At 37.8% G+C, this 24,776-nt stretch overlaps 1 protein-coding gene across 4 annotated transcripts in view; it reads right to left on the bottom strand.

Moving 5' to 3' along the window:
* The window catches only part of COL12A1 (collagen type XII alpha 1 chain), a 154,475-nt gene that overhangs the window by 32,036 nt on the left and 97,663 nt on the right, over positions 1-24,776 (bottom strand). For all 4 annotated transcript variants that reach the window (XM_087718861.1, XM_087718858.1, XM_087718860.1 and 1 more), the window contains exons 36-52: positions 24,166-24,295; positions 21,874-22,016; positions 19,837-19,966; positions 19,387-19,506; positions 18,729-18,875; positions 17,125-17,241; positions 15,571-15,717; positions 14,148-14,222; positions 13,543-13,682; positions 13,017-13,140; positions 12,709-12,852; positions 10,986-11,150; positions 8,051-8,089; positions 7,807-7,945; positions 5,273-5,415; positions 3,499-3,608; positions 771-920 (exon numbers count right to left, since the gene is read on the bottom strand). In XM_087718861.1, coding sequence (XP_087574987.1) covers positions 771-920; positions 3,499-3,608; positions 5,273-5,415; positions 7,807-7,945; positions 8,051-8,089; positions 10,986-11,150; positions 12,709-12,852; positions 13,017-13,140; positions 13,543-13,682; positions 14,148-14,222; positions 15,571-15,717; positions 17,125-17,241; positions 18,729-18,875; positions 19,387-19,506; positions 19,837-19,966; positions 21,874-22,016; positions 24,166-24,295 — 2,163 coding nt within the window. The remainder of the gene's footprint in view (positions 1-770; positions 921-3,498; positions 3,609-5,272; positions 5,416-7,806; positions 7,946-8,050; positions 8,090-10,985; positions 11,151-12,708; positions 12,853-13,016; positions 13,141-13,542; positions 13,683-14,147; positions 14,223-15,570; positions 15,718-17,124; positions 17,242-18,728; positions 18,876-19,386; positions 19,507-19,836; positions 19,967-21,873; positions 22,017-24,165; positions 24,296-24,776) is intronic.

Here is a 24,776-nt window from a genome sequence, read left to right as displayed (position 1 = left end):
GCTGACTCTGTAAACCACTTAGAGAGGACTGTAAAGCACTGTGAAGCGATATGTAAGTCTAAATGCTACTGCTATCTTGAATATCGGGAGCCAGGGTACAGATCTCATTTTGGCTGGCAAGACATTTGGTAATACGAGAGCTTTGACAGAGAATTCTTACTTCTATATTTGTTCCCACCTCACCCAACATGGGTTAGGGATCATGACTGATGATTTGAAAACCCACTGAAAAATCCTACAAAAGGAGACTCGCTCCTTTATCTAAGTGACCGGTCTGGTTTCTATCCCATATAATCAACCTGAACTCTTGTCTGAAAAAAATAGAGTTAATCCATATTTTCTAGGGTCTCCCAGGTGGCAGCTGGCCAGTTTTAACAACTTTCTCTAAAAACAGAGGTTTGGAGACTGGTGACATCCAGAATAGTTGGGTTAGTTAGCCAGCCCTTCAAGCAGGGGATGTATCAGTGTCTATTTCAAGGATATCAACATTGGCCAAGTTGCAATGGCTGCTGAACAGAGTCTTTATGTGAAAGGATGGGAGGGAAGAGGATAAATCTTTTTAATGAGAGATCATATCAGGTTTCGAAGTGCTGTAAGTATGGACCTTGACAAGTTGTGTGTGAGGAGGAGATTCTGAACGAGAGAGTGAAAAGAATCTTCATCTCATCTTACTGCCTATGATTTGGATGAAACAATTCTGGTGATAAAGACATGTTGTGGTATCTTTAATAAAGATTTTAAAAAATAATTTAGAAAAGTTTACAACTTACTGGTGCTGTTTTCTTATCACCTTTCTGTAATTTACCAAGGATTTCATAGCCGTCAGTTGTGATATTTCCAGCTTCCTTAATCGGCTTTTCCATAATTTCAACACAGTCAACATAAATCTTAGCACTTGTGGATGTTATAACAAGATGAACCTAGAGAAAGTTTATTGAGGAGAAGCGTAACAAAAACACTGTTAATTCTTCATGGTTTTAAAAGTAAACCTTTTAGTCCAAATCAGTTAACTGTATACAGAAATTATCCAAAATCTGGAAGGCAAAGAGGCACAAATACAAACATTTTCTGTATCTATGTATAAAAGTGTCCTTTTTAATGAAAATGGCATCTCCATTCATGCATTCTCTTGAAATATATTCCAGACAATAAAGAAGCAATGACTTGACAATCTTTGTCTGGACTCCGCTTTGGAATAAATTTGGATGAAGGGTGTGATAATCTATACAACATATGCTATGAACGAATGCCACTAAGCACTATATAAATACAACACTAACTAATGTTAAAGACATAAAGACTATAGGAAATTTTTTGTTGTCACAGCTGTTGCTTGTTCCAAAAGGTTTTTTTTTCCATAACCAGTAAACTTTGCAAGAATAATCCTTCCAAAACTCTCTCCTATTCATAGAAACTGAGCGTTAAAAATGAAATGGAGTGGAAATGACATTTTCCATTTTTTAAAATAACATTAGACTAAAAATGTAAAATGATATTTTTACACATTTTTGAAAAAAACAATTCCATTATTAAATACCATCATTCTGTCAGACATCCCTTTCCAAATATACAGTTAGAAAATTGACAGATTAGAATTATATAGAATATATATTAGTGTGAGCCACAAACTCTTTCATTTGCTCTGTAACAATAAACAATAGCAACAAAACCAGGATGGATCCATTGCTGAGGACTTGCAAATCTCATGAGATCTGGAACTCAACTCATTTCATTCATTCTCAATCTCTCTGGGAGTACACAAGGCCAATTATATAAGAATTTTAAAAAGTATATACCTAACAAAGATAGGTGAGAATAGTCGTGGGACAGACAAAGCTGATTCGGCAGGCATGAAAATAGCACCTAGACTAAAAAAATAGTCTACCACTTTTCCCCTTTTCCTTTTGAAATAATTAAGGCAAAAAGTGTCAAGACACGTTAAAACTTCCCTTTTACTAAATTATCATCTGGTTTCCAAGGTTAATCAGCTACTTCTTTTACTAGTCCTTCATTAAAAGAAGACTCTTGCCATGTATATTTGGCCCATTAACGGCAAATCAACAAACATAAAACATCTGTTTCTATAAGAGTTCCTTGACAAGATGTTAACTAGGCCAACCTTTTCCCCTAAATTTCATTGTAGCCAAAACTCAAAATAGTATGCCAAAGCAAATATTTCGCAAAGAGCCAAGTTAGCTATTTTTCAGTGAATGGAAATGCAATGCACTGAATTAACGCTGCATTATACTCTGGCAAGATATTCCGGCAGAATTCATTCATCTGCAGAATTGTGATAAACAAATTCTTAGAGACCGTCTACAATTCTCTGCTTCTGCCACTCTGCTTCAAACAGAGCTGTCGTCCTGGTTCACAACACTCCCATAACAACTTTTATTTCCTTTCAGAGATGGCTCTGTACTTGCCTTCAAAAAAATAGAAATAATGCAAATGTATAAGCTCCGTGTGCACACGGGACTGGAATGGGATAATGACATATGGATAAAAACCTGCTTATCATTGAGTAGTTTCATCATAGTATGTCTATTAGTATGTATGTATATTTTAGTTTTTGCTACATATTGTCCAATGGTTTAATTGAATAAATACTTAAGTGGTTAAACAACAAATTAAGACAATGTGCTGAGTTGTGCTAATAATAACCAGAATACATGAAATCTGAGATAAGGATGCTGATCTGTGTAATTTAAAACAGCTCTGAAATCTTTCTCTTATTTTCAAACATGATCAGAGATTAGCCATCCAATACCATATATAAGGAATGCCAATATTAATGACTTACTGGTAAGCAAATGTATATTGTTGCATTTACCATCTAGGCATGCTATTTTTGAGTGCAAGTGAGTGTCCTCACTTACCAACTGCTATCGGAACGGGAAACTCTGTTGCTAAGTCACACAATCATAAAATGAAACATCTATGATCGTGTCAACTTATAATGGTAGTCCTGGTTGCAATCATTAAGCAAATAACCCATTGTAATTAAGTGCAATGTCACATGACTTCAAGTTGTGACTTTTTGCCAGCTTCCTCATTAACTTTGCTTGTTGAAAGCCAGCCGTGAAGGTCACTAAGGATGATCATGTGATTGTGGGCTGCTGCAACTACTATAAATGCATGCCAGCTGACAAGGACCTGAATTGTGGTCATGTGACCACATGGACTCTGCAACAGCCATAATAGAGTTGCAGGTTTCCTTTTTCAATGCCATTGTAACTTCAAACATTCACTGAATGAATGGTTGATCAGCAAGGACTAATTAATATAGCCTTTAAATAGCACGGGATTTGTTTCAGAGTAAACTTGAGCATTGCATAAGATATCTCAGTATGCATTCAAACCAATTAATTGAAAATATTATTTGCTTTAAAATTATCTATACATTATTTTTGCATCTCTATATCTATTGACTACCAGAGTGGCTTTCTTTGCTTTCAAAATACTTTCTTATTCATAATAATCTACAGAAGATGATTTTACCTTGTGAAAACTTCCGTAAAAGAGTTTCTTTATTTCGTCACCTTCAAATGCTACGGTCTGAATTTCTCCTCTTGTGTCCTTGTTAAAGAATGATAGCACTTTGCTGGAAGCTAGGGAAAAACACATTATGTTAAAGATATGGATAGCACATTACGGGACTATCTAATCATGTTTCAGATTAATTCCAAAAAGTGATTCAGATCACAGGATACAGAAATGTAGCACCTGTCTCTAATTTTGTAAGCAGTTGCACCTTTTCTTAGTAGCTCAAATCTGCTCCTTAATCTATCCACACCTATTTCCAAACCTGATTTATAAGACTATTTATAAGACTCATTCATAAGACTATTCAGGGAGATTCCCTTTCACCCATTCCTTAATTAGGATTGCTATATAAATAACTTAATAGAGATACTGTTAGAATGGCTGTTAAAACAAACATTATGGAACTTGCTAGTAACACAAGATTATTAGTATTCATTTTATGATATTAAAAGACTAACAAGGTTAAAATCAAGGGTTTTTTTAAAAAAAAATATTCTAAGCCGTTGAATCACTTAAATAATTTTGGGTATTATATTCCCTACAAATATAGTTCCATGTAAGTCATTCCGTCAACTAGTTCTGGTAATCCAAAATGTTGCTTTGAAATGGAACAATGAATTGAGATGCTTAATGCAACACACAGTTTCTATGACTGCAACATGAGAGAACATGAAAGGAAATGTCTTGCAATTTTCAACCTGCCAATTATGGAGTCAGAATCTGCATGCCATTTGGAAGAATCATGATTTATGGCAACCTGAAGGAAGGCTTCTCCAATATAGATATGAAAGTGGAACTTCTCGTATATTTATTCTTTTCAACGCACTCTATGAGTAGAATAGTATCAACTAAAGCAATACTTTGGATCTACCGATGCATTCACAAATGCTATCAAACCTTCCTGCTACTGTACAAAGGAAAGCCTGAGATAACACTCAGACAAACCAAAGTGTTTTCTTCCCCAATTTTGCAAAAAAATTACATAAGAGTTCAGGTAAGGTTACTGGGAGCTCTTTCTCTAAATTAATTTGAGGCTTCCTAATTCTCTAAAAAGGTGCACTTTTTAAGCTCAGATCAAAGCACTGGCTGAATTGTTTCATTCCAGATTGCATTAAATAACTGTGGCTTGACAACTCACAGCCAGTGGTGGGATTCAGCCAGTTCGCACCTATTCAGGAGAACCGGTTGATAACTTTCTAAGCAGTTCGGAGTATCGGTTGTTGGAAGAAATCTTTTGTTTTTTCCCACTTTACAGGGCAGGAAGGCAGGAAGGAAACATTCTGGTGTTGTTTCTAGCCTAATCTTTATTGTCCTGCTTAGAGAAACTGCCTCTCCAGTTAACCCTTATTACCATTGTAACAGCTAAGGCGAAGTGCCCATCGACCTGAGTGACATTGACTTGGCTACGCCCACATGATCACATGACCACCAAGCCCCGCCTAGCCAGCTGGTCATTAGGGCAGAGAACTGGTTGGTAAATTATTTGAATCCCACCACTGCTCACAGCCCACCTAAACATTATTACAACTTGCAAGTTGATGGCAAATTAGCTGCAATGTGCCTAACAATATTCTGTCCAACTGATTTCTGATACTGTATAAACTATGTCAGGCTAAAACTTTACTATTTTACTTTGTGGAAATATTTTGAAATATTCAAAAAGTAAAACATCCTCTGTCCATTCTATTCATACATCCGGTCCATAGGTCATAGGGAGAAGGGGGCTTACGGTCAAGAACAACTCCAACTTGTGGTTTGTAATTTCTGTCTGTTATCTGCCAAATTGCAAATGGTTCATTAGAGGTTTCCGAGAGAAGACGGAATAAAAATATTATTGTGTAAGCCTTTGATAATCCATCCGGATGAATATCCCTATTAAAGAGAGCAGAAACATATCTCTCACCAAAAATATACATGATTAAAAACAGTGAAATGGGAGACATATACATTTAATAAATAATTAAATAACATTTAATCTTAGTCATGGTTAATAAGACTGAATGCCAGTGTGTTGTTTAATAAACAGCACTCAGGATTCTTGTCTGATCACTCATCACCCCTAAAAGAGTATCTAAAGGCTTAAAAGCAGCTCATCTTTAAATATAAAGAACTAAACTCTGTCTCCTGCAAAAGACAGAAAGGCTAATTTAAATCCCCCATATTATTCAGTGCGTTTAGAAGTCAGGTCTTCCTTCAAACCCACTGAAAATTGTTGTGAAAATATACTGGAATTATATTTAAAGCTAAAATTTCATCAAGCTGAAATCTGGTGACGTTTTCTTCTGCAATGGGAGAGGGTATGGGAAGAAGGACAGCAGTGATCATAATATCAACAAAAGATTATTAAATAAGATTATTCATGTTAAGATTAAGGATAAACTGTATGAGAACCATTGTGTATCAAGGATGACAGCAAGAAAAAACATCTGGAGGAAGAGACCAGCAGCACTGGGAATGCAATTAAAAGAGGAATACAGTAAGACAGAAGAAATCAATTATTATTATTGAAAAAGCTTTGGGGTTTTTGCCTAGACCAGGGGTATCAAACTGGCAGCCCAAAGGCCGGATGTATTACGTGCAGGCCACGCCCACCCCAGCTTTGCAAATGGTAAAAACATCGCGAAATGTCACGTGACAGCAACATGATGCTGTTTGACACCCATGGCCTAAACTATGAATAGGGAATTCAAGTAAATCAGACACTAACATTAGAACTCTTCTCTGCAGGTAATTACTGCCATTATTGTACTAGGGATGAGAAGCACAAACCCTTGGAGATGTCTCCTTCAGATCTTGAATGAGAAATACACTCAATCATCCACCCTCTATAAGGGCTATAACCGAAAACTGCCCTAAAACTTCAGTTATCCCATAACAGAGTTGTAAAGTCACGAATGGGATTGGTTTACTTCTTCATTAAAAAAAAATCCTTTTAACAGCTGTTTCTGATTAATTTCTGGCCACTAAGTTTTAGTGTTGGCCATTAAAGCTTCAAGTGTGCTGGCTGGAGAATTCTGGGAGTCGAAGTCCACATATCTTAAAGTTGCCAAGGTTGAGAAACAGTCACATAAAGGGATATTTCCTTCCTATACATATGCCAAAATAAACAAATAATCTTCAAAGCCTTTTCGGAGAACGCTGTGCAAATGCTTAGGCAGGTGGCTACAAGAAAGAAGGCCTTTTCTCAGTTGCAGTTCATCATGAAATGCCACCTTGAAGAAGGTTTAACTGTTAGCCACTTTATTGCTTTTTTTTCAGTGCCAGTTAGCATTACTTTTTATATCATATAGTTTAGGATTTAAGTCTCAGATTGTAAATAATTTTAATCCATTGCATAGAGGAGGTGTAAGCACCTCTTCATTGAGTAATTAGGAAAGAAGACCACGAGACTCCATAGGTAGAAATCAAGTGTACTTTTACTAATTATAAATGATTAGAAGCGTAGCAAAGCGAAGACTGATTATTTAGGCGCGAAAGCGATTGATATATAAAATAACCCATTCCCCACCCCTTGGCATCCCAGTTGCAGTCCAATCATAATTCTCCTAAGTGTCAGGTGTGAGATAACTTCAAAAGGCATCAGCAAGATGGAATGTCGGTGCCGTTAGCCTTGGCGGGAACCTCCTCCGCATGCGTAGTCCGACAGGCAGCAGAACTCCAGAATTTTCCTCCAGCACAATTAGTAACCCCTCCCAAATACCATGCCCTCCCTCCCCGTTTCAATGGCAGCCGAAGCAGCAGCAAAGCAGAGGCTGACAGGAGGGGTTGGCAACCTTAAACACTCAAAGAGCCATGAAAGTCCTAATCCGAAGCCCCCCGTTCAATTCTGGAGCCGATTGGAAGTCCGGTTTCCCCACCATAGTGTCTCCTCCTAGCGTGGCATCTCTTTTCCTTTACCAGTCCTAATCGAAAGGCCTATAAATTGTGGAGTCCCATGCCACAGAGTCTCTTCCTGGTGCACCCTGCTGCCGCCCCCCCCCCAAAAAAAACCTGGAAGCTTCTCTCAAAATTGTGGTGCTGACTGACTGGTGACAGGGAGCCGCAGCAGAGGAATGAAAGAACCACATGCAGCTCCAGAGCTGCGGGTTGCTGACATACACACTTTCTGTCTTTGTATGTATCTTGTAGTCTGTGTTTTTATTTCTCACTATTGTTCGCAAGGATTCAGCATACAACACAATCAATTCTATGTCCAGTTTCCATCTGGTCAATTTTCCCCAATTAGAAAAGACTTGAAGGATAAAAAAAATGTAATATACTCACACAGTGGGTTGGCTAATAAAAGCATTTTTATGAAGCCTGTATGACACGTGGCTAGGGAAAGATCCCGACTGCAAGGAAACTCCAGGTACCGAAGAAAAATATTTCTCTGTTAAATTGTAAGCTTCCAGCATTCTGAAGCCTGTTATGTCGGAATAAAGAGAAAACAGAAAGAATAATGATGGGATTTAGAAACCGTGTGAAGTAAGACCTTACTAAATTGGAATATTCATGTGTTGTTTCTTACCAGGGGAAGTGTATCCATCCAAGTACATGAGAGGACAACCTGGGGGGGGGGGAGAAACAGATATAGCATGAATGAGCACTGGCATTGTTACTAGAAGCACACAGCTGCCTGCAAAGAAATGTCCTCTATAGATGCAGAACTAAAAAATACCACCAATCTTAGCTTTCTTCAATATGGTCATTTATTTACTTACTTAATATACAGCATGCCATAACTGGTCCAGCAATTAACATTAGTAAAACACAATAAAAATGTTTAAAAGATCTAGGTGCCTGTTAGAAACTGGGCCACACAAGTAGTAGGCGAGCAGGTGAAGCTTCATCTGCACATGTGCGGGATCTAGGCTGAACTCGAAACCATGCCCCCCCCCCCTTTATAGCAGTTATAACAGTTAGACTTATATACCGCTTCATTAGGCTTTCAGCCCTCTCTAAGCAGTTTACAGAGTCAGCATATTGCCCCCAACAATCTGGGTCCTCATTTTACCCACCTCGGAAGGATGGAAGGCTGAGTCAACCTGGAGCCCGTGAGATTTGAACTGCCGAACTGCAGAACTGCAGTCAGCTGAAGTAGCCTGCAGTGCTGCACTCTAACCACTGCGCCATCTCGGCTCCCTCCCTCCCCACCCCCAGTCCATGGAAAAATGGTCTCCCATGAAACTGGGTGCAAGAAAGGTTGCGTATTACTGATCCTATCATTGAAGTGCAGCACTGTTTATAATTTTTTTTAAAGAAATCAGATTTTAGGATTTAGGATTTAACTTTATTTATATGCTGCCCTTTTCCCTGAGGGGACTCAGGGTGGCTCACAATCCAGGGAGAGGGAAAAAATAAACAAGATACACACATAAAGACAATACATCATTAAAAAAACGCAACAGTCATACTATTCGGGTAGGGTTGAAATCTTTAGCCCCAGGCCTGTCGGGACAGATACTGGACCAATATATACCCTCAGCTTACAGCCAGCCACAATGTGATCCACAGTTTGACCCTGCAGTCACACCGAGGAAAGGATACTATGCCCCATTTATACAGAGTCCCAGCAGACACCATGTGAGATGCAAATCCTATTCAGGATTATCCATTGCTAGCATGGAAGTTCAAAGCCTGGGACCTGTTTTGTGGGGTTATTTGTATGTCTTCTTTGGGCATTCAGTGACCGATTTGCCTTTCCGTTGGGAATTGATGTGACAGGTTGTTGGGGAGATGTGCAAGTGCAAGTGGGGCTTTCCTGGATTTGAGTCTTCCAGCTGATAAATGAGGAAAGTCAGCATGCACTGATTTTTATGTATTTGTCTCTCTAGTACATTTTGCCTTTGTAAAGCTGGCGGTGCTATATGGCTCAGGACAGGAAGACAGGAAGTTGGAGTGATTTTAGTACATCCGCTTATAATCCTCTTGGTGTCATTGACTCTGTCATCTAATTTACTAGTCTGGCAGCTGTTAAGCCATACGGGGGAATAGCACTCTGTTGTGGAGTTGACCAACCTTAGCGCTGATGACCTGAGGGTGACAGCTAAAGTTCTGCATTTGATTCCACATAATTTCTGGAATATGTTGTTCCTGGGTTTGATTTTTGCTGCCGAATTCTCTAGGTGTAGGAGAGAGTCTTGCCCAATGTTACTCCAAGATACTTTGGATGGGAATCATAGGGAAGTAAGGTATTGCTTAAATAGACCTTTGGGACTTCATATGCTAGTTTGTTGTTAAGGTGGAAGCACGTAGTTTACTTTTTTGCTGGTGCTAGGAGTGAGCCTCCAGTCAGTGAAGAGTTTTCCAAGATTTTGAGATCTTTGGGGCATAAGGCTGTCTGCCATCTCCATGTGTTTTTCCTTTGTACTGCTATGGCCAAATGATTCATATGCGAATCTGCATCCCTTTGTTGCTGGCATATATGATATGTGTAAGTTGAATAGTGGAGCTGCCATTACTGAGCCTTGTGGGAGGGCGTTATTTAATCTTCTTAACTTACTTATATTGTCCCCCATTATTATCTGGAAGGACCCATCACTCAGCATGTTAGTAATTAGTCAACAGAGATTTTTGCAAGAAAAAATATGGCACAATTTGTGTGTAGACTGCAGTTAGGTGTACAAACACAGCCGTGGTTTTGAGGCCTCATCAGAATCCTGCTTCAATATAGCCTATTAGTCTTAGCACCTGGTAAGCCTTCAATATGGTAACTCTACAACATGAGTTTTGTAGCCAAGACTGTTTTCAGGGCACTAAGATAAGGAAGTACTACTAGGAAGTTTTCAAAGAGAAGTCAGATTTGTATATCAACAATTTCTTTCTACCAGGGTCACACATCAATCTATTTCTATTTCCATTTTCATCACCCTCTGCAATGATCTATGTATGTATTTATCTATTCTGACAGATTCCTCAATACAGATTATGACTAAGTTTCTCCTCCAGAGACAAGCAATGCAGAAATTCAGAAAAAAAATGTCTGAGAAAGAGACAGAACTTCCCTGGTTCAGCTCAATGTTCTGCTCTCTGTTTTAACTCAAAAGATGTCATTGGACAAGCCATTCCATCTCAGCTAAGAGCTCCAAGATAAGGACAGGATGGAGTGTTAATGTGGGCTAAGGGCTATGTGCTCATGTTAATGCTCATTTTAGGAAAAAAAGCAAGCTGCCTTCTAAAGAGTCAGAACTTTAGTCCATCAACCTCCAAATGTTCACTAAGGATCATTAGTGATTTTCCAAGGTTTTCTATTAGCATTGTTCCAAACTCAATTTGAAATATGCAAAGGCTATACTTGGAAATTCCTGTATGGAAAGGACATATTCCATTACTGACTCTTCCTTTCTGATTATATAACAGCAAGGAAAAATATATTTTCCTTAACAAATTGCTAGATTTCATTGTCTTTTACATTGGATTAGATGTGTTAACCTATCCTGAAAAAAACAGAGCATTTTACTCACTTGAGGTAGCTGTCTCGCAAACAAATGTGATAAGGTTATCTTCAATCTTCTCAAAAGCATCAAAGTCGTCAACGATAAAGACATGACGTTCGCTTGGCTGACTTGCAATTTTGGCTAGTTCATGGTAATCAACATCAGCTACGCCAATAACAAATACACTGAAACCTGCAAAGACAAATAGCAACAGTTGAAACAATATGGACCTGGGAAGTTTCTCCAAGTTCTTCTAGGGAAAAAAAATGCTCAGTGGCCCATCCTATTAAGGCAACACTACCACAAGTACTACCCAGGTACATGGAGATTACAGCTCTCAGGGAAATCTTAGGGAGGAAATCAAAGCTGCATTACCAATACAGAGAGCCAGACTGGTGTAGTGATGGAGTTTCTGATGTAGAAACCAGAAGATTATGAGTTCTAGTCCCACCTTTGGCACAAAAGCCAGTTGGGTGGGTTTGGGCCTATCACACACTCTCTCTTGGCTCAACCCACCTCCCAAGGTTGTTGTTGTGGTAAATAGGAAGAGGAAAGAGTATTAGATATGTTCACTGCCTTGAGGAATTTACAAAGTAATAAAAGGCAGGGTAAATGGTGGAAATATATACAGAGATAGGCAGTACAGGTAGTCCTCCATTTACGATCGGTTGCTTGGTGACTGTTCAGTTATGATGGACTTCCAAAAGGAACTTACAACCCCATTCTCAGGTCCTTATAGCCACTATCACCTCCCTCATTTTTATGGCCATTTGTAGTGCCCTGCAGTCATGTGACCAGAATTTACATTTTTGCCAAAAAAAACCACATTTATTTCAGGTTTGCAGCAAAAAGATCCCATAATGAACAATGAGTTTCTTAATCACCATGCATTGACTTAATGACCACCTCAAATAAAAATAGTAAAATTGGAAGACTGTTGGTGGCGCAATACTGGAAGAAGGAAGACTTGCCTACAACTCAAGAATGGACATTGAAAGTTACAAACCTAGCCAAGATAGCTAAAATATCGGCATATCTTAAAGATCACTCAAATGAGAGATATAAACGAGACTGGAAAAAATGGATTGACTATATACAAAATAAATACGGGACCAAGAAATTCCAGTTAGCCTACGCTTAAGATCAGAAATGATTTAAATTGTTTAAAGTTAGTTCAGCAAGGAGAAGCTAAGGTCAATGTAGAATGTCATTAATTTCTTTATTTCTTTTTTTCAATAGATTTTAGACTGTGTTTGTTAAAAATCCATACCGTGTACGGGTTCTGGGAAGTCGGGGGGGGGGGAAGGAGGAGGGGGGTTGGGGGGGAGGGGGGAGGGAGGGGTATGCATTAGGCTAGACAAGAATTTGGTGGTAAACTAGAATTATTTTGACATACGAAAAATTGTACTTCGATGTCTTACTGATTGAGAATGACGAAAGGTTTGTTTTAAAAGAAATAAAACTTTTGAACAGAAAAAAAAATAGTAAAATTGGGTTGGTCACCTGATGCCCTATGTTATGACCATCATGTCTTACAACCAGAAAAGGCAAGCTCCATTATAGTCATAAGCCGAGGATTTACCTGTATTTCAAGCTTTCTAAACAATGCACCAATTCAGGCACAAGTGGCTATGAAGCACTCACAGTCTGAACTGTACATACTCCAGTCAATCATGATAAAGAGTCTGATATTTTAATAAGACTACAGAATTATGCTCCCATTAAAACCCGCCGCCTAAATGTGGCTCACCAGATTGCTGTATGACAGCTGCAGCTTTCATCACTTCATCTTGCGACCGACCGTCTGTTACGACAACAAGGACTTTGGGAACGCCTTTCCTCATGCCTCTTTCCCATGTAAGAACCTTTTCTTTGATAAATGCAAGTGCCTTTCCTGTGAATTGAGAGAGTTTCATTTAGATCATCCACCTAAAACCACTACTTTGGAAGGAGAGGGGGAACTAACACTGGAATGCATTCTAAGTTAAAACCCATGCAGTAATAATATGAGAAAACCTTATCCCTTGAAACTAATATTCAGAAGTTGTACAAAATTACCTGTTTTCGTGTTCCCTCCTCTGTATTGAATATACTGAAGAGCTCCCAGGGCCTGGGCTTTATCATCATAGGTGTTCAAATTAAACTCGGATTTTGGATCATCACTGTATTGCACAAAGGAAACCTGAAATGTGGGGACCCCCCCCCAAAAAAAATGTTATATTGTTGGAGAAAATATGGTTCAACAGCTCATATTCTATAATCCTGTATATTTTAGACATATGTAAATCTTACATGTATACAAACACATCATTTTTTGTTAGTAATAATTATGGGTTTTTTAAAAATGTGCCTGACTTCTTTTTCTAACTAGTCTGTTCTTTAGAGAATTGTTGTAATGGGACTATTTAAAAGGCAAAGAAGAAAAAGTAAGGAAAAATATGAAAAGGCTCTTAACTTTTTCACATTCGTCACAGGTGATTGGATCTTTAAAAGTCAAACTGCCATATTATAACTGTAAAGTATTTACTTGAAAGATATCATGGGAAAAAAAGCAATTTATCCTGCTTGATATTTAAGAACTAACCTGAATTCCAGCTGGATTTACTAGGTCGAATGCTCCGATTGTGTTGAAAACAAATTTCACTACTTTGTTGAAATTTTCATCTCCAATACTCCAAGAAGCATCAGTCAGGAAGACTATATCAGCTTTGGCTCCCTTGCATACTAAAAGATACATTGGATTCAGAAATGATTTAGAAGTTGCAACACAATAAAAAAAATAGGATGTAGTAACTAGAATTTTTCAATGTGACAGCCATTTGGCTAAAATGGTATAGGGTCTCCTGCTTGATCAGAGGGTTGGATCAGATGTCCTCTAAGGTCCCTTCTAACTATTATTCTGTCTTGCTCTGCAAAAGCTGTCTGAAAAACTTTCTCTGCTTGGATTTATATAAAAGCCATGTACCCCAAATTTGTTTACAAAACAAAATATAAAATACTAGCTTGAATGCATAAATACACAGAAAATAGGGGAATGAATAAATGCCTTTTTGAGCAGAACTTACTTCATTGTTTAAAGGCTATCATTACTGTTAATTCTAGTTCTTTGAATCAAGATAAATTTCAGAACTCTTAATCCCCCCCCTGCCAGTTTTTAGACCTTATAGACATAAAAAAGCAAACACTTACCTTCCCGTGCAGGTGGGATTGTTGGAGGTGGAGCTGGCGTTGGAGGTTTGGTTGGAGGTTCAGTTGGCTTGATTACTAAAGGAAATCAATTAAAATATTTTGCATTTTTTTTAAAGCTGGGAAATAAACAAAACTATAGAAGCTGCATCCTTGGCAGATCAGTTCTTAGAAATTTATCAACATGTTCCAGCAAAAGTTTGGATTCTTCTGTCTTCTAAATTATAGCTCAAACATGTTTCAGGGACTTTGAAGTCCTATCACCATGGCCACCTCATTACTAGAACTAGTAATCATCTAGTTCATCGTCTTCTAGAACACTAGTTGAGGATGAAGCATCTACATTGCCGAATGGTCTCTTCTGCTCCATCCTCTGGCCCTTCTCCATATCTGTTACCCTCAAGGACAGGATAGGGGATGGGCGAAAGATAAAACAGGAGGGATCATCTCAGGGATGGGTTTCTCGCCCCGTTCCAACCGGTTCGGTTGGAACAGGGCCGGCGGCGTCCTCGTGCATGCGCGCGGTGCACGCATGCGTACTAGCGTCTGTGCGATGCTCCAGCTGCTCCTGGAAGATTGCGCAGGCGCTGTATGCATCCTGTGCATGCGTGGAAGCACAGAACTTGTCAAAACCGGGTAAGGAGCGCGGGCGGGCGGGCGGGTGGGCCCTTCGCCATTCCCGGAAGTTACTTACTTCCGGGTTCGCCGACCAACCGGTTTGCAGGGACCGCCGCGAACTGGTTGAAACCCACCCCTTGATCATCTTTGATGTTCCTCATAACCCATCCTCCTTGCTCATGATTTGTGAGTGGATTGTACGTTCACAATGCTGTGTTTGAAATATTGACTTAAAAATAATATCTATAAAACTTAACCATTTTGCCCTGCCAAAATGGTAAGGAATTGGAAGAGGTTGAAAAATATCAAACTCCTAACACAATAGACATAGGTAGCAAGGATTGTTATCTCTTCTCAGGCATTACTGACAAGAAATTCACACTGAATAATTATGAAGCAAATGTCATCTGCAGTACTACAAGTATTGTAAGCTTTTTTGTAAGCCACAGTTTGCTAAATATTCCATAATTGCTTCATTTAAGTGCAATACTGTGTTAGGCGTGATGGTTGGTCCACTTATCATACAAAGCCCCAAAATTTCCAGGTATGATTTAGCCGCATGAACAAAGCTATTTTTGTCTGGTAAGCAGAATGTGAAGTTTGGAATCCAGCTGTTTTCTGAAATCCTGGCAGTATGGCAAGTCACAAAAAAAATGCATATATTATTTTCAATTAATGAATGAAGGAAAGCTGGGTCGTTTACCACTTTACTGGTATATTCAGAGAAAACAGCTTTCGTTATATCCTTCCCGGAGTTTCTAAAGTTGTTTTGGTTTTGTTATTGCGGTTCCTGTCATCTTGGACTTACATGTGCGTTCTTTTGTAGAGACTGGAGGACCTTCAAGATTTGGAGTCTGAACCAGGACAGTAGCATTGTATTCAGTATCAGGTGAAAGCCCCTTAAAACAGTGACTGGTTTCTGATCCACGCACTGTTATTTCTTGACCTCTAGATCCTGTAAGCAAGCGAGAAGGATAATGCTTAATTTGTAGGACCTTACATACACATAACTGTTTGTAAGCAGTACGCAGTGTACTATCAATAGCACTTAAGACTTGCTTCCCAGTGCTTTACAGCCTCTTATAAGAAGTTTACAGAGTCAGCATATTTCCCCTAACAATCTGGGTCCTCATTTTACCCACCTCAGATGAACGGAAGGCTGAGTCAACCTTGAGCCAGTGGGAATCGAACTGCTGAAAGTCAAAGTCAGCAGAATCAGCCTGCAATGCTGCATTCTAACCACTGTGCCACCATGGCTCTTCATGACATAATACATGTCATGAGGAAGTGAAACTGCGCTATCAGCTCTACACGGGGGGAAGGTTGTTCTTTCATTTTTGTTTTTAATCTTCTAAACCATGGCGATTCTGCCTGTAGGCTGGTGAATTGCCAGAATGTGAGAAAGACAAGGTATGAAATAGCTGACCTTCACAACAGCACAGAAAAAAAGAATGGCCTAGTAAGCAATATTCTTAATTATGACGCAGGAGAGAATGGCTTAGTAAGCAATATTCTTAATTATGACGCAGGAGAGTTAAATTTAATACTTATTTTCATCTGTTTCCGAGTTCCTTAATGCTCATATATACCTCCTTTCTTCAAAGTAAAACAGGAAATAAAAGTACTTTTTGGCCTTGTAACATATTCTGTTTGTGCAACATTTCAAAATGATTTATTTATATTATGCAATAAATAGGAAGCATTATTTGCAACAAGAAGACATCTGTATTGATAAATTACTGAATTGTAATAGTACAGAAAATTATAAATGAAGGGCCATTTGGGGCAAAGCTTGTTCAAATAAGGTAAATTACATTTATAATAAACTGATACCTTATTGGGCATTTGATGATCATATGCACATTTTGAATAATGGTGACAGATTTAGAAAGACAGCAAGGATATGAAAGAAGAAACAGCTGTCCTGCATTTGAAACAATGCCTCTTTTGCTGAAAACAACAATGCCTCATACTTATTTATTGACATTATTTATAGCATCTCCAATCCATGGAGATTTGGGTGATGAACAAATGTAATTCAAATGTGCTAAATAATTGAAAAGGATCAAAAGATATTTGAGCCGAGGTGGCGCAGTGGTTAGAGTGCAGTATTGCAGCCACTTCAGCTGACTGCTAAGCTGCAGTTAGGCAGTTCAAATCTCAGCGGCTCAAGGTTGACTCAGCCTTCCATCCTTCCGAGGTGGGTAAAATGAGGACCCGGATTGTTGTTGGGGGCAATATGCTGACTCTGTAAACCGCTTAGAGAGGGCTGAAAGCCCTATGAAGCGGTATATAAGTCTAACTGCCATTGCTATTGCTAGTAATAATGTATAACCAATATTTCATCTAAAACTATAATTACCATCAGCTGGATTTAGCTTCAGTCTGTAAGAAGTGGCTGACCGATGCGCAGACCATTTGATACAGAAAGTGTCCCATCCCACGTTATAACTTGTTAGATCTGTAACATTCAAGTACACTATGGAAAATAAAAGGGAAAAAAGACCCATTAACTCTTTGGGTGTAAACTAAATAAAACTCTACAATTACGACAATTTATGTTATGTCTTTCAGCACTAAGGTTACCAGATATCTGGCAAAAATCAAACATACAATATCCTCCTCTTTGTCCACATGTACTCCGTCTGGCAGGCCTAACCTTACAATTAAATATTATCTGGATTTTCGACAAGCTACCTCTTCCTGAGCAGCTTTTGTGCAGCTCAATGCTTCCCTAATAAATGCTAATCACAAGATAACAAGCTCTCCTTCGTGACCCTAATTAGATGATTAGGTAGAACTCCAATCAGTGGCTTGGCTGCCCCCTGAAACTGACAAGACCTTAATCAGTTACACACTGAAGGCTTTTCTCTCGTAACTGGCTCTAGCACATTTCTACCATTAAGAAAACAATCTCAATAAAGGAGAATATTTGTAGCTCGGGGTTGAAATGAAGGGTCCTTGGTGCTCTCTTAGCTTGGTTGTTTTCTTGCAGACGTTTCATTGCCCAAACTAGGTAACATCATCAGTACTAGTGTTGCAGAGATGATGTAATCTATTTGGTTAGGTAGTGAAATGCCTGCAAGGAAACAATCAAGTTCACAGAGCACCAAGGAACCCCCCCACAAACCAGTCTTCAGTAGTTTCATATACAGATAGATCTAAGTACTTTTTTAAACAATGTTTTACTGTAATTTTTGTCATGTTACTGCATCCTCCTACCTCCCCCCCCCTCCCTATTTCTCTTCCTTTACAATTGTCTTCCTTTGCCTTTTCAGATATCTGGTAATCCTATTCAGCACTGATTAGGAATATTTTATAATACCACAGAAAGTGGACAAAGTTTTATTCAGACTATTGTAGATTGATTTCACCTGATCATAATTTTTAAGTTTATTCATATTCAGTCACATACAAATATGCAAAACAGAGCTCTAGGTGGAGAACTACACCTATAGTGAAATCAGGCAATGCAGGAATAGCAGCGGATTCAAAAATGGACAGTGAGACTGGGGGGGGGGAAACTGCTTGAAATCCCAATACATGGAAATTCCAGCATTAACCATCAAATCAGAATGCTTTATAGATCTTCCACTTATTATACGGCATCGACACTAAACTTGACATTCAATATTCATCCAAAATTGAGCTGTAGCATGATACTGCTATCATGTATTTATATAAAGGAAACAGCTGTTTTAGGAAAATTGACAGGTTTCATTGAGTTAAACGCAGAGATAACAGCATGATGCTAAAATGATCCACAATGATTTAGGGACCGAACATTTCTTGGACAATGGCACGTTCCCCCAAAGCTCAAGAGAATAGGTTATTTCTTCAGGAAATTCATCTTTTCTACCGAGCAGGCAAATTCTAAGAGATCAAGCTTCCTTGCTGCAATCATTAGTATTCTCATGTCAGCATTAATATATTGTGAGAGGGTCTTATATTGAGGGAGGGTCTTACATGTGGTTCCTTGATCAACCAAAGGTTCACTAAGTCCAGATTCGTACTGAGCATATACTTTGACATCGTAAGTGGTACTTGGCAATAAGTTGTGTAAAGTATATGAAGTCACCTCTCCAACAAACACCTCCAAGGGCTCATCGGAACCTTAGAAGAAGAAGAAATACGAAAAAGAATATTAATGTGCAGTCCTATGCATTAACATAAAAAGCTGCTTTATAATGAGCCAGACAATCCTCCAACTGAGAATTCCTATGTTGCTGACAACAATTCTCTGGGAATGTTAAGTAGAGGCCTCTCTTGTAAAACTACAGCAAAGCCTGCTTAGATAACAATTATTGATTTCATTTCCCTTTATTTGTATGCCGCCCTTTCCCTGGGGGGACTCAGGGCGGCTCACAGTTCAAAAAAGGGGGGGGGAGGACAAACAATTTCCAACATAAAAGCAATACAACATATTAAAAACACAACAGTCACACAATTCGAGTGGGGTTAGAATCATTAACCCCAGGCCAGCCGGGACAGCCAGATCTTTAAAGCGGCGCGGAAGGACTGGAGGGTGGTGAGGGTCCGAATCTCTCTTTTATTGAAAGTTGCTGATAATATTTAGCCTCAAAGCCGTATTCGCATATTGACAGCCCAGCGTTCGTAATCTTACCTGCAACTTTATACACAATTTTGTATCCTAAGATAGGAGATGTGACAGGATCCCAGGACACTCTGAATCGAGTATACCATTCATCGGATATATGAATATTCTGAGGAGAAATCAGCCCAACTAAAAAAAAAAAAAAATTAAAAGTATTAAGTTAGGAAAAAAGGCATTTGATAAAGTCTAATGCCAAGTCTATTTTTTTTTTACTTTTTTCAAAATTGTGAAAGGCTAAAACTTCCATACTAAAATAAATAAAATTAATTTATAGTTTTGGATCCTTTGGTTGACAAATGGCAAATTTTCCTCGTACAAAGCTACTTTAACTGGTTTGGAGGAGTAATTTGAAAGACAGTAATTCTGTATATTTTTTTCTTTTACAGACTTTAAGGTCTCCTTCAGTGTCGGCTAAACTTTGTTATATAAAATCAAAAAGAGCAGTTATATTAAATATACCTGTTTTTCCATTTCCTGTCACTTGTCCACCATCTCCATCATCATAAATTGCTACAACTGTAATTTTATAAGGTGTATCTGACTGCAAAGGCTGTAGCAATACAGTGTTTATTCTGCCAGGTACTGTTGTCTAAAACAAATTACAGTCAGGTAAATATTGTACAATTATTAGATTAGGAATTATTAATAATTTACCAATCATATAAGTTGTAGTATGTAAACAGACTGGACCAAAGCAAGTTTTATTTTGGTCCACCGACCACATTAACCACATGTTGAGGAGTTATGCCTGTCAGCATTTGCATTAAATTGCATAGTTTAACAGTATAATGGTAAAAACCATCCAAAAATGGAACTAGATACAGGTTCAAACATGAAGACTAAAATTTAGTTCAGTAATTTATTTGTTTTTATATTATTTGGATTGCATACTGTCTTAATCACTGTGCACTGTAAGTAGATCACAGTTATATAACGTATTTAATAAAATCAATAATAAAACAAACAATACAATACAATACAATACAATACAATACAACAAGCATTCATATCCTTTAATTGCCCACATATTGGCCATTAATATTTTTACTTTTTACACCATGCCAGCATATATTTTCTTCAAGTACAGTACTCAGACATAACAAAAAATATAGGTTCATTCAGAAATAAGCAATAATCATAACTAACTATGCCTGAGTGTGTGTGTTTATGTATGTATGTGTGTGTGTGTGTGTGTGTGTGTGTGTGTGTATATATATATATATATATATGTATGTATGTATGTATACATGTATGTATGTATACATGTATATATGTATATATGTATATATGTATATATGTATATATGTATATATGTATATATGTATATATGTATATATGTATATATGTATATATGTATATATGTATATATGTATATATGTATATATGTATATATGTATATATGTATATATGTATATATGTATATATGTATATATGTATATATGTATATATGTATATATGTATATATGTATATATGTATATATGTATATGTACGTATGTATGTGTGTATATATATATTGTACAGTAGTCAACAGAACGTATGCCTTTAACCTCTCTATGGGAAATAAGCTGGCTAAACTATATTGTGAAAGTTTTGCTGCTAAATTTGGAGTAGGAAGTTATAAACTATCAAAAAAATTTGGAAGAATGCCCAAAACAAAACTTAAGAGCCAAAATTTATTCCTGCTGCTCATGTTTATAAAACACGGATATATGACGGTCATTAGGAGTGAATGGCAATCAACTGAAATTATCCTTACATTGAGGTGGATAGAATTTGCTTCTACAAATACGTATCTTCTCATTCTTGATCAACTTTGTACAGATTACCAAAGTAATACCTCCCTATACTTTCTGCTCTTGAGTTAGGTTTTTTTCCCCCCTTTCGTTCAATGTCTGGTTCTCAGTCAATGCCTGGACAAGTCCTTGCAGTTTAGTTGGCAAGTATTTTTGAGAAGTAGGTGCAAGCAACCAGAACATCTCCAAGATTTAGGTGAAGATTACTATGTGAGTTATAATAGGTTGCAGGTGGACTTTTTAAATGCAGTTAAATCAGTGGAACAAGCATACCATAACTAATCTAAATCTGATGGAATCTAGCCTAAGGATTGCAATAGGACAAGATCTATTTCTAATAGTTTTCTAATAGTTTTATTTCAGAGGATGAAATAGTTTTGCCCTTTCCAGTAAGCAGTTTGAAATGCCAAGATCTGTAAAATTAGCTTCACTGAGGAACATGAAGACTGAAGAAATGGTTAAGATGGATTTCTTCCAAGAAAGTATTGTCTACATGTAATTCAGTAGCTTTGTCTTGGATATACAGGACATGACCACCTTTTAAACTTGGAATGAGAAAACAGTATTTTTCATCTCATTTTTCATTCAACAACTTCTACACAATAAAGGCATTGGAATTAATAGTTAATGCAATCATTACTTTGCAGCAGCAAATTAATAATAAATCAACTATTATATATATTTAAAAAAATATGAACTTACATATTCATCTATGGGGTCCCCAGAAACAGGACTATATATAATTCTATATTGCTGCACAGGTCCATCTGCGTGATCCCACTGAACGGAAAGACTGTTTGTGGTTGGGTCAAATACTCTTATATTCCTGGGTCCACTACGAGGCACTAAGACAAATAAACATTAAATATAAAATAAATTCAGTGTAGTAATCTTCACAATGCATGGACCCTGCAAATATTTTACAGGGCCATGGACAAAATGGAGGAAATTATGTCGTTTGAATCCTGAACAAATAATTGCATTCCAGGGATTGTGCAAAACTATTTTGGATCAGCCACCGTTTGGAAGAACTGAAACTTGGAACATTCTGGTTGTTCTGGAATTTGGATAAAAGAAAATCCAGATGGGGTACGTCTCCCATCCTCCACTTTGCAGCTCCAGGCACTGCATCTCTCATTTGCCCACCAATCGCCCACATATTTCTTCTCTTGCTTCTCAATCTCTTAGCCTTCCTAGCTTTTACCTTAGTTGGGAAAAAAACAGCTGCTTCATTCCACGCATGCAGCAGACACATACAATATGCATGTTTTTTTTGGCAATAGCCCATTAGAAACCAGAAGTTCTGTACACAGAATATTTTGCATAACCTTAACATTAACAAATTGACTTGTGCGTCAATCAATTCCATTGGCCGATCCTAACTTAATAATTTTCAAGTGATGCTCCATGGAAAAATGTACTGCTTTTGATGACAACTTGGTCTTGAATCAATGTAGTATGCATACTGTAAAATTATGAGTATGGACAACTAAAATTACTTTTCTTAACTTTTCTGATTTAACCTGCTAAATAAAAGCAGCTGTTAAATAAGTAAATAAATCATAGAATTTTCCAATGTGGTTAAATTAATAAAATCTATTTATACAATCCAATCTGATGACCCCTTCTAAGTTTGAAATTGTGAACGTTTTTGATTTGCTATATCCTTCTAGAATAACTTTGGGTTAATCTGGTTTCATAATCCTGGTGAATGTATAATATATAACTATTCATGACTTCAGAAACTATCACTGAAATAATTCAACTATAATAATTTCATTTAGTAAAACAAAAATTAAAACTGATCAACTGAGGATTATAAATTTATTCAATGCTTATTTAACTTTTACAAGGAACAATGTCTATTCTGGAATGGTCAACTCAACAGATAGTGGGATGTTCATAAAATAAGCTTCATCGAAATTTTAGACATTATTTATTTCCCACTAATCAAAATTTAAAAAGTGATAGAGCCAGTAATGTGTGTCTACTTCTGAAAGGACCAAACACAGAATTGTACCTTCTGATGTTGCACTTTCACCTCATTGGATGATTAAATCAACTTTCTCATTGCATTTCCATAATTTTTCTCATTGCATTTCCATAATTTTCTTTCCTCCAAATCATCCTTCCTCCATCATTGTGATTTACCATCTTGGTCCACAATTCCTCCAATTTTAATCCTACTCTACCTATTCTTTTATTATAGTGTCCTTAATCCAACCAAATTATACCATATTATATATGGTTCTAGCCAAATGGCCTCCACCCAGCACCACAGCTCATCCTGTCTCCTTTCCTTCTTCCTCTCTTGTCCTATAATGTAGACCTTCATTCCTCCAACATCTACACATCCCAATCATCTACTGGCCAAGATTTGGAGTAGGTCATCCTTGTGAATTTCAAAATCAGAAGTCCTAAATAGACACATTTCCTCCTTTCAAAGCCCTCCTTGAGGATGAAGGGGCCTTTCTCTTGACCTTATCTAATACAAAATCCTAACATTTATAAGGTCCACATTTTCAGCCAAAGCAAACACTTTCTAAATATGTACCAATGGCCAAAAGTCATTCTGAACATGTTGCTATTGACAATCTAAGATTGTCACTTTCGGTTGCAATGAACTGCATTTCTGTGTGTCTGATAATCCACAATATATGAACATTTACCGAATTCTGGATGTCCTTAATATAAAAATTTGCTTTAATTCCTCTGGATACTTTAAAATGGAACATTTTATGTATTCAAAGAGTATACTTTAAGCCTCTATTCAGAGACATAATATTGAACTAAACACAGAAAAGTTTTCTATGCAAGGCTTCCCTAATATGTGTTCATTCAGTACCTCTAATAATTGAAACAAGATAAACCACATTCATGTAAGGCCCAGTGCAGAATATAAGAACCAAAACTTATTTAGAGAGCAAGGTAGGAAGGAGTAATTCACACTAGTCAAACAGAGTTTAGCAATAACATGCATGATTTTCTGCTTACATGTTCTTCCCTGTTCTGTACTTGGATCCCCTTCTCCATCAGCATACAAAGCAATGACATTTACTGAATATGGAGTATCAGGAGCCAGACGTTCCAATAAAACATTGCGTGTGTTGCTTGGTACAATAACCTAGAAAGAAAGCAATACTGAAATGTTGTCTGTAACTGATGGTGAGCTGTTGAATATCCTTCACCAGCCCAATAGACTGCTTAAGTACTGAGTCTTCAGGGATGTAAACTGAGAAACTACCATGTTTCTCCTAAAATAAGACAGGGTGGTTTTTTTTTTACACACAAAATATGGCTTGGGCCTTATTATGAGGGGAAGTTTTATTGTTTTGAGATTGGCGGGCGGCTGCTCTCTTGCAAGCGGGCTCCCAAAGAGCCGGGCACAGCCTCATGGGCAAATGGCGGTGTTGCGCTGTCACAGCAGCACAACACAACAGCCATAAAGCGACCACACTCATGAGCAGCCACTTGACAAATCCTCTTTCCAGCCGGGCACAGCGCCATTCACTGACCTAGGGGTATTGCCAAGCAACGTGAGTGCCTGTTCGCCGCTACCTGGCTCCCGCAGCTTGGCGCCTTCAAAATGGCAGTAAATGGTGCTC

The sequence above is a fragment of the Thamnophis sirtalis genome, unplaced genomic scaffold (assembly GCF_051295495.1).
Source record: "Thamnophis sirtalis isolate CommonGarterSnake01/CBP01778 unplaced genomic scaffold, rThaSir2_p1.2 scaffold_6, whole genome shotgun sequence".
In the NCBI taxonomy this organism is placed as follows: Eukaryota; Metazoa; Chordata; class Lepidosauria; order Squamata; family Natricidae; genus Thamnophis; species Thamnophis sirtalis.
The sequence above is the reverse complement of the archived record's forward strand: the minus strand, read 5'-3'. Positions and strand labels throughout refer to the sequence as shown.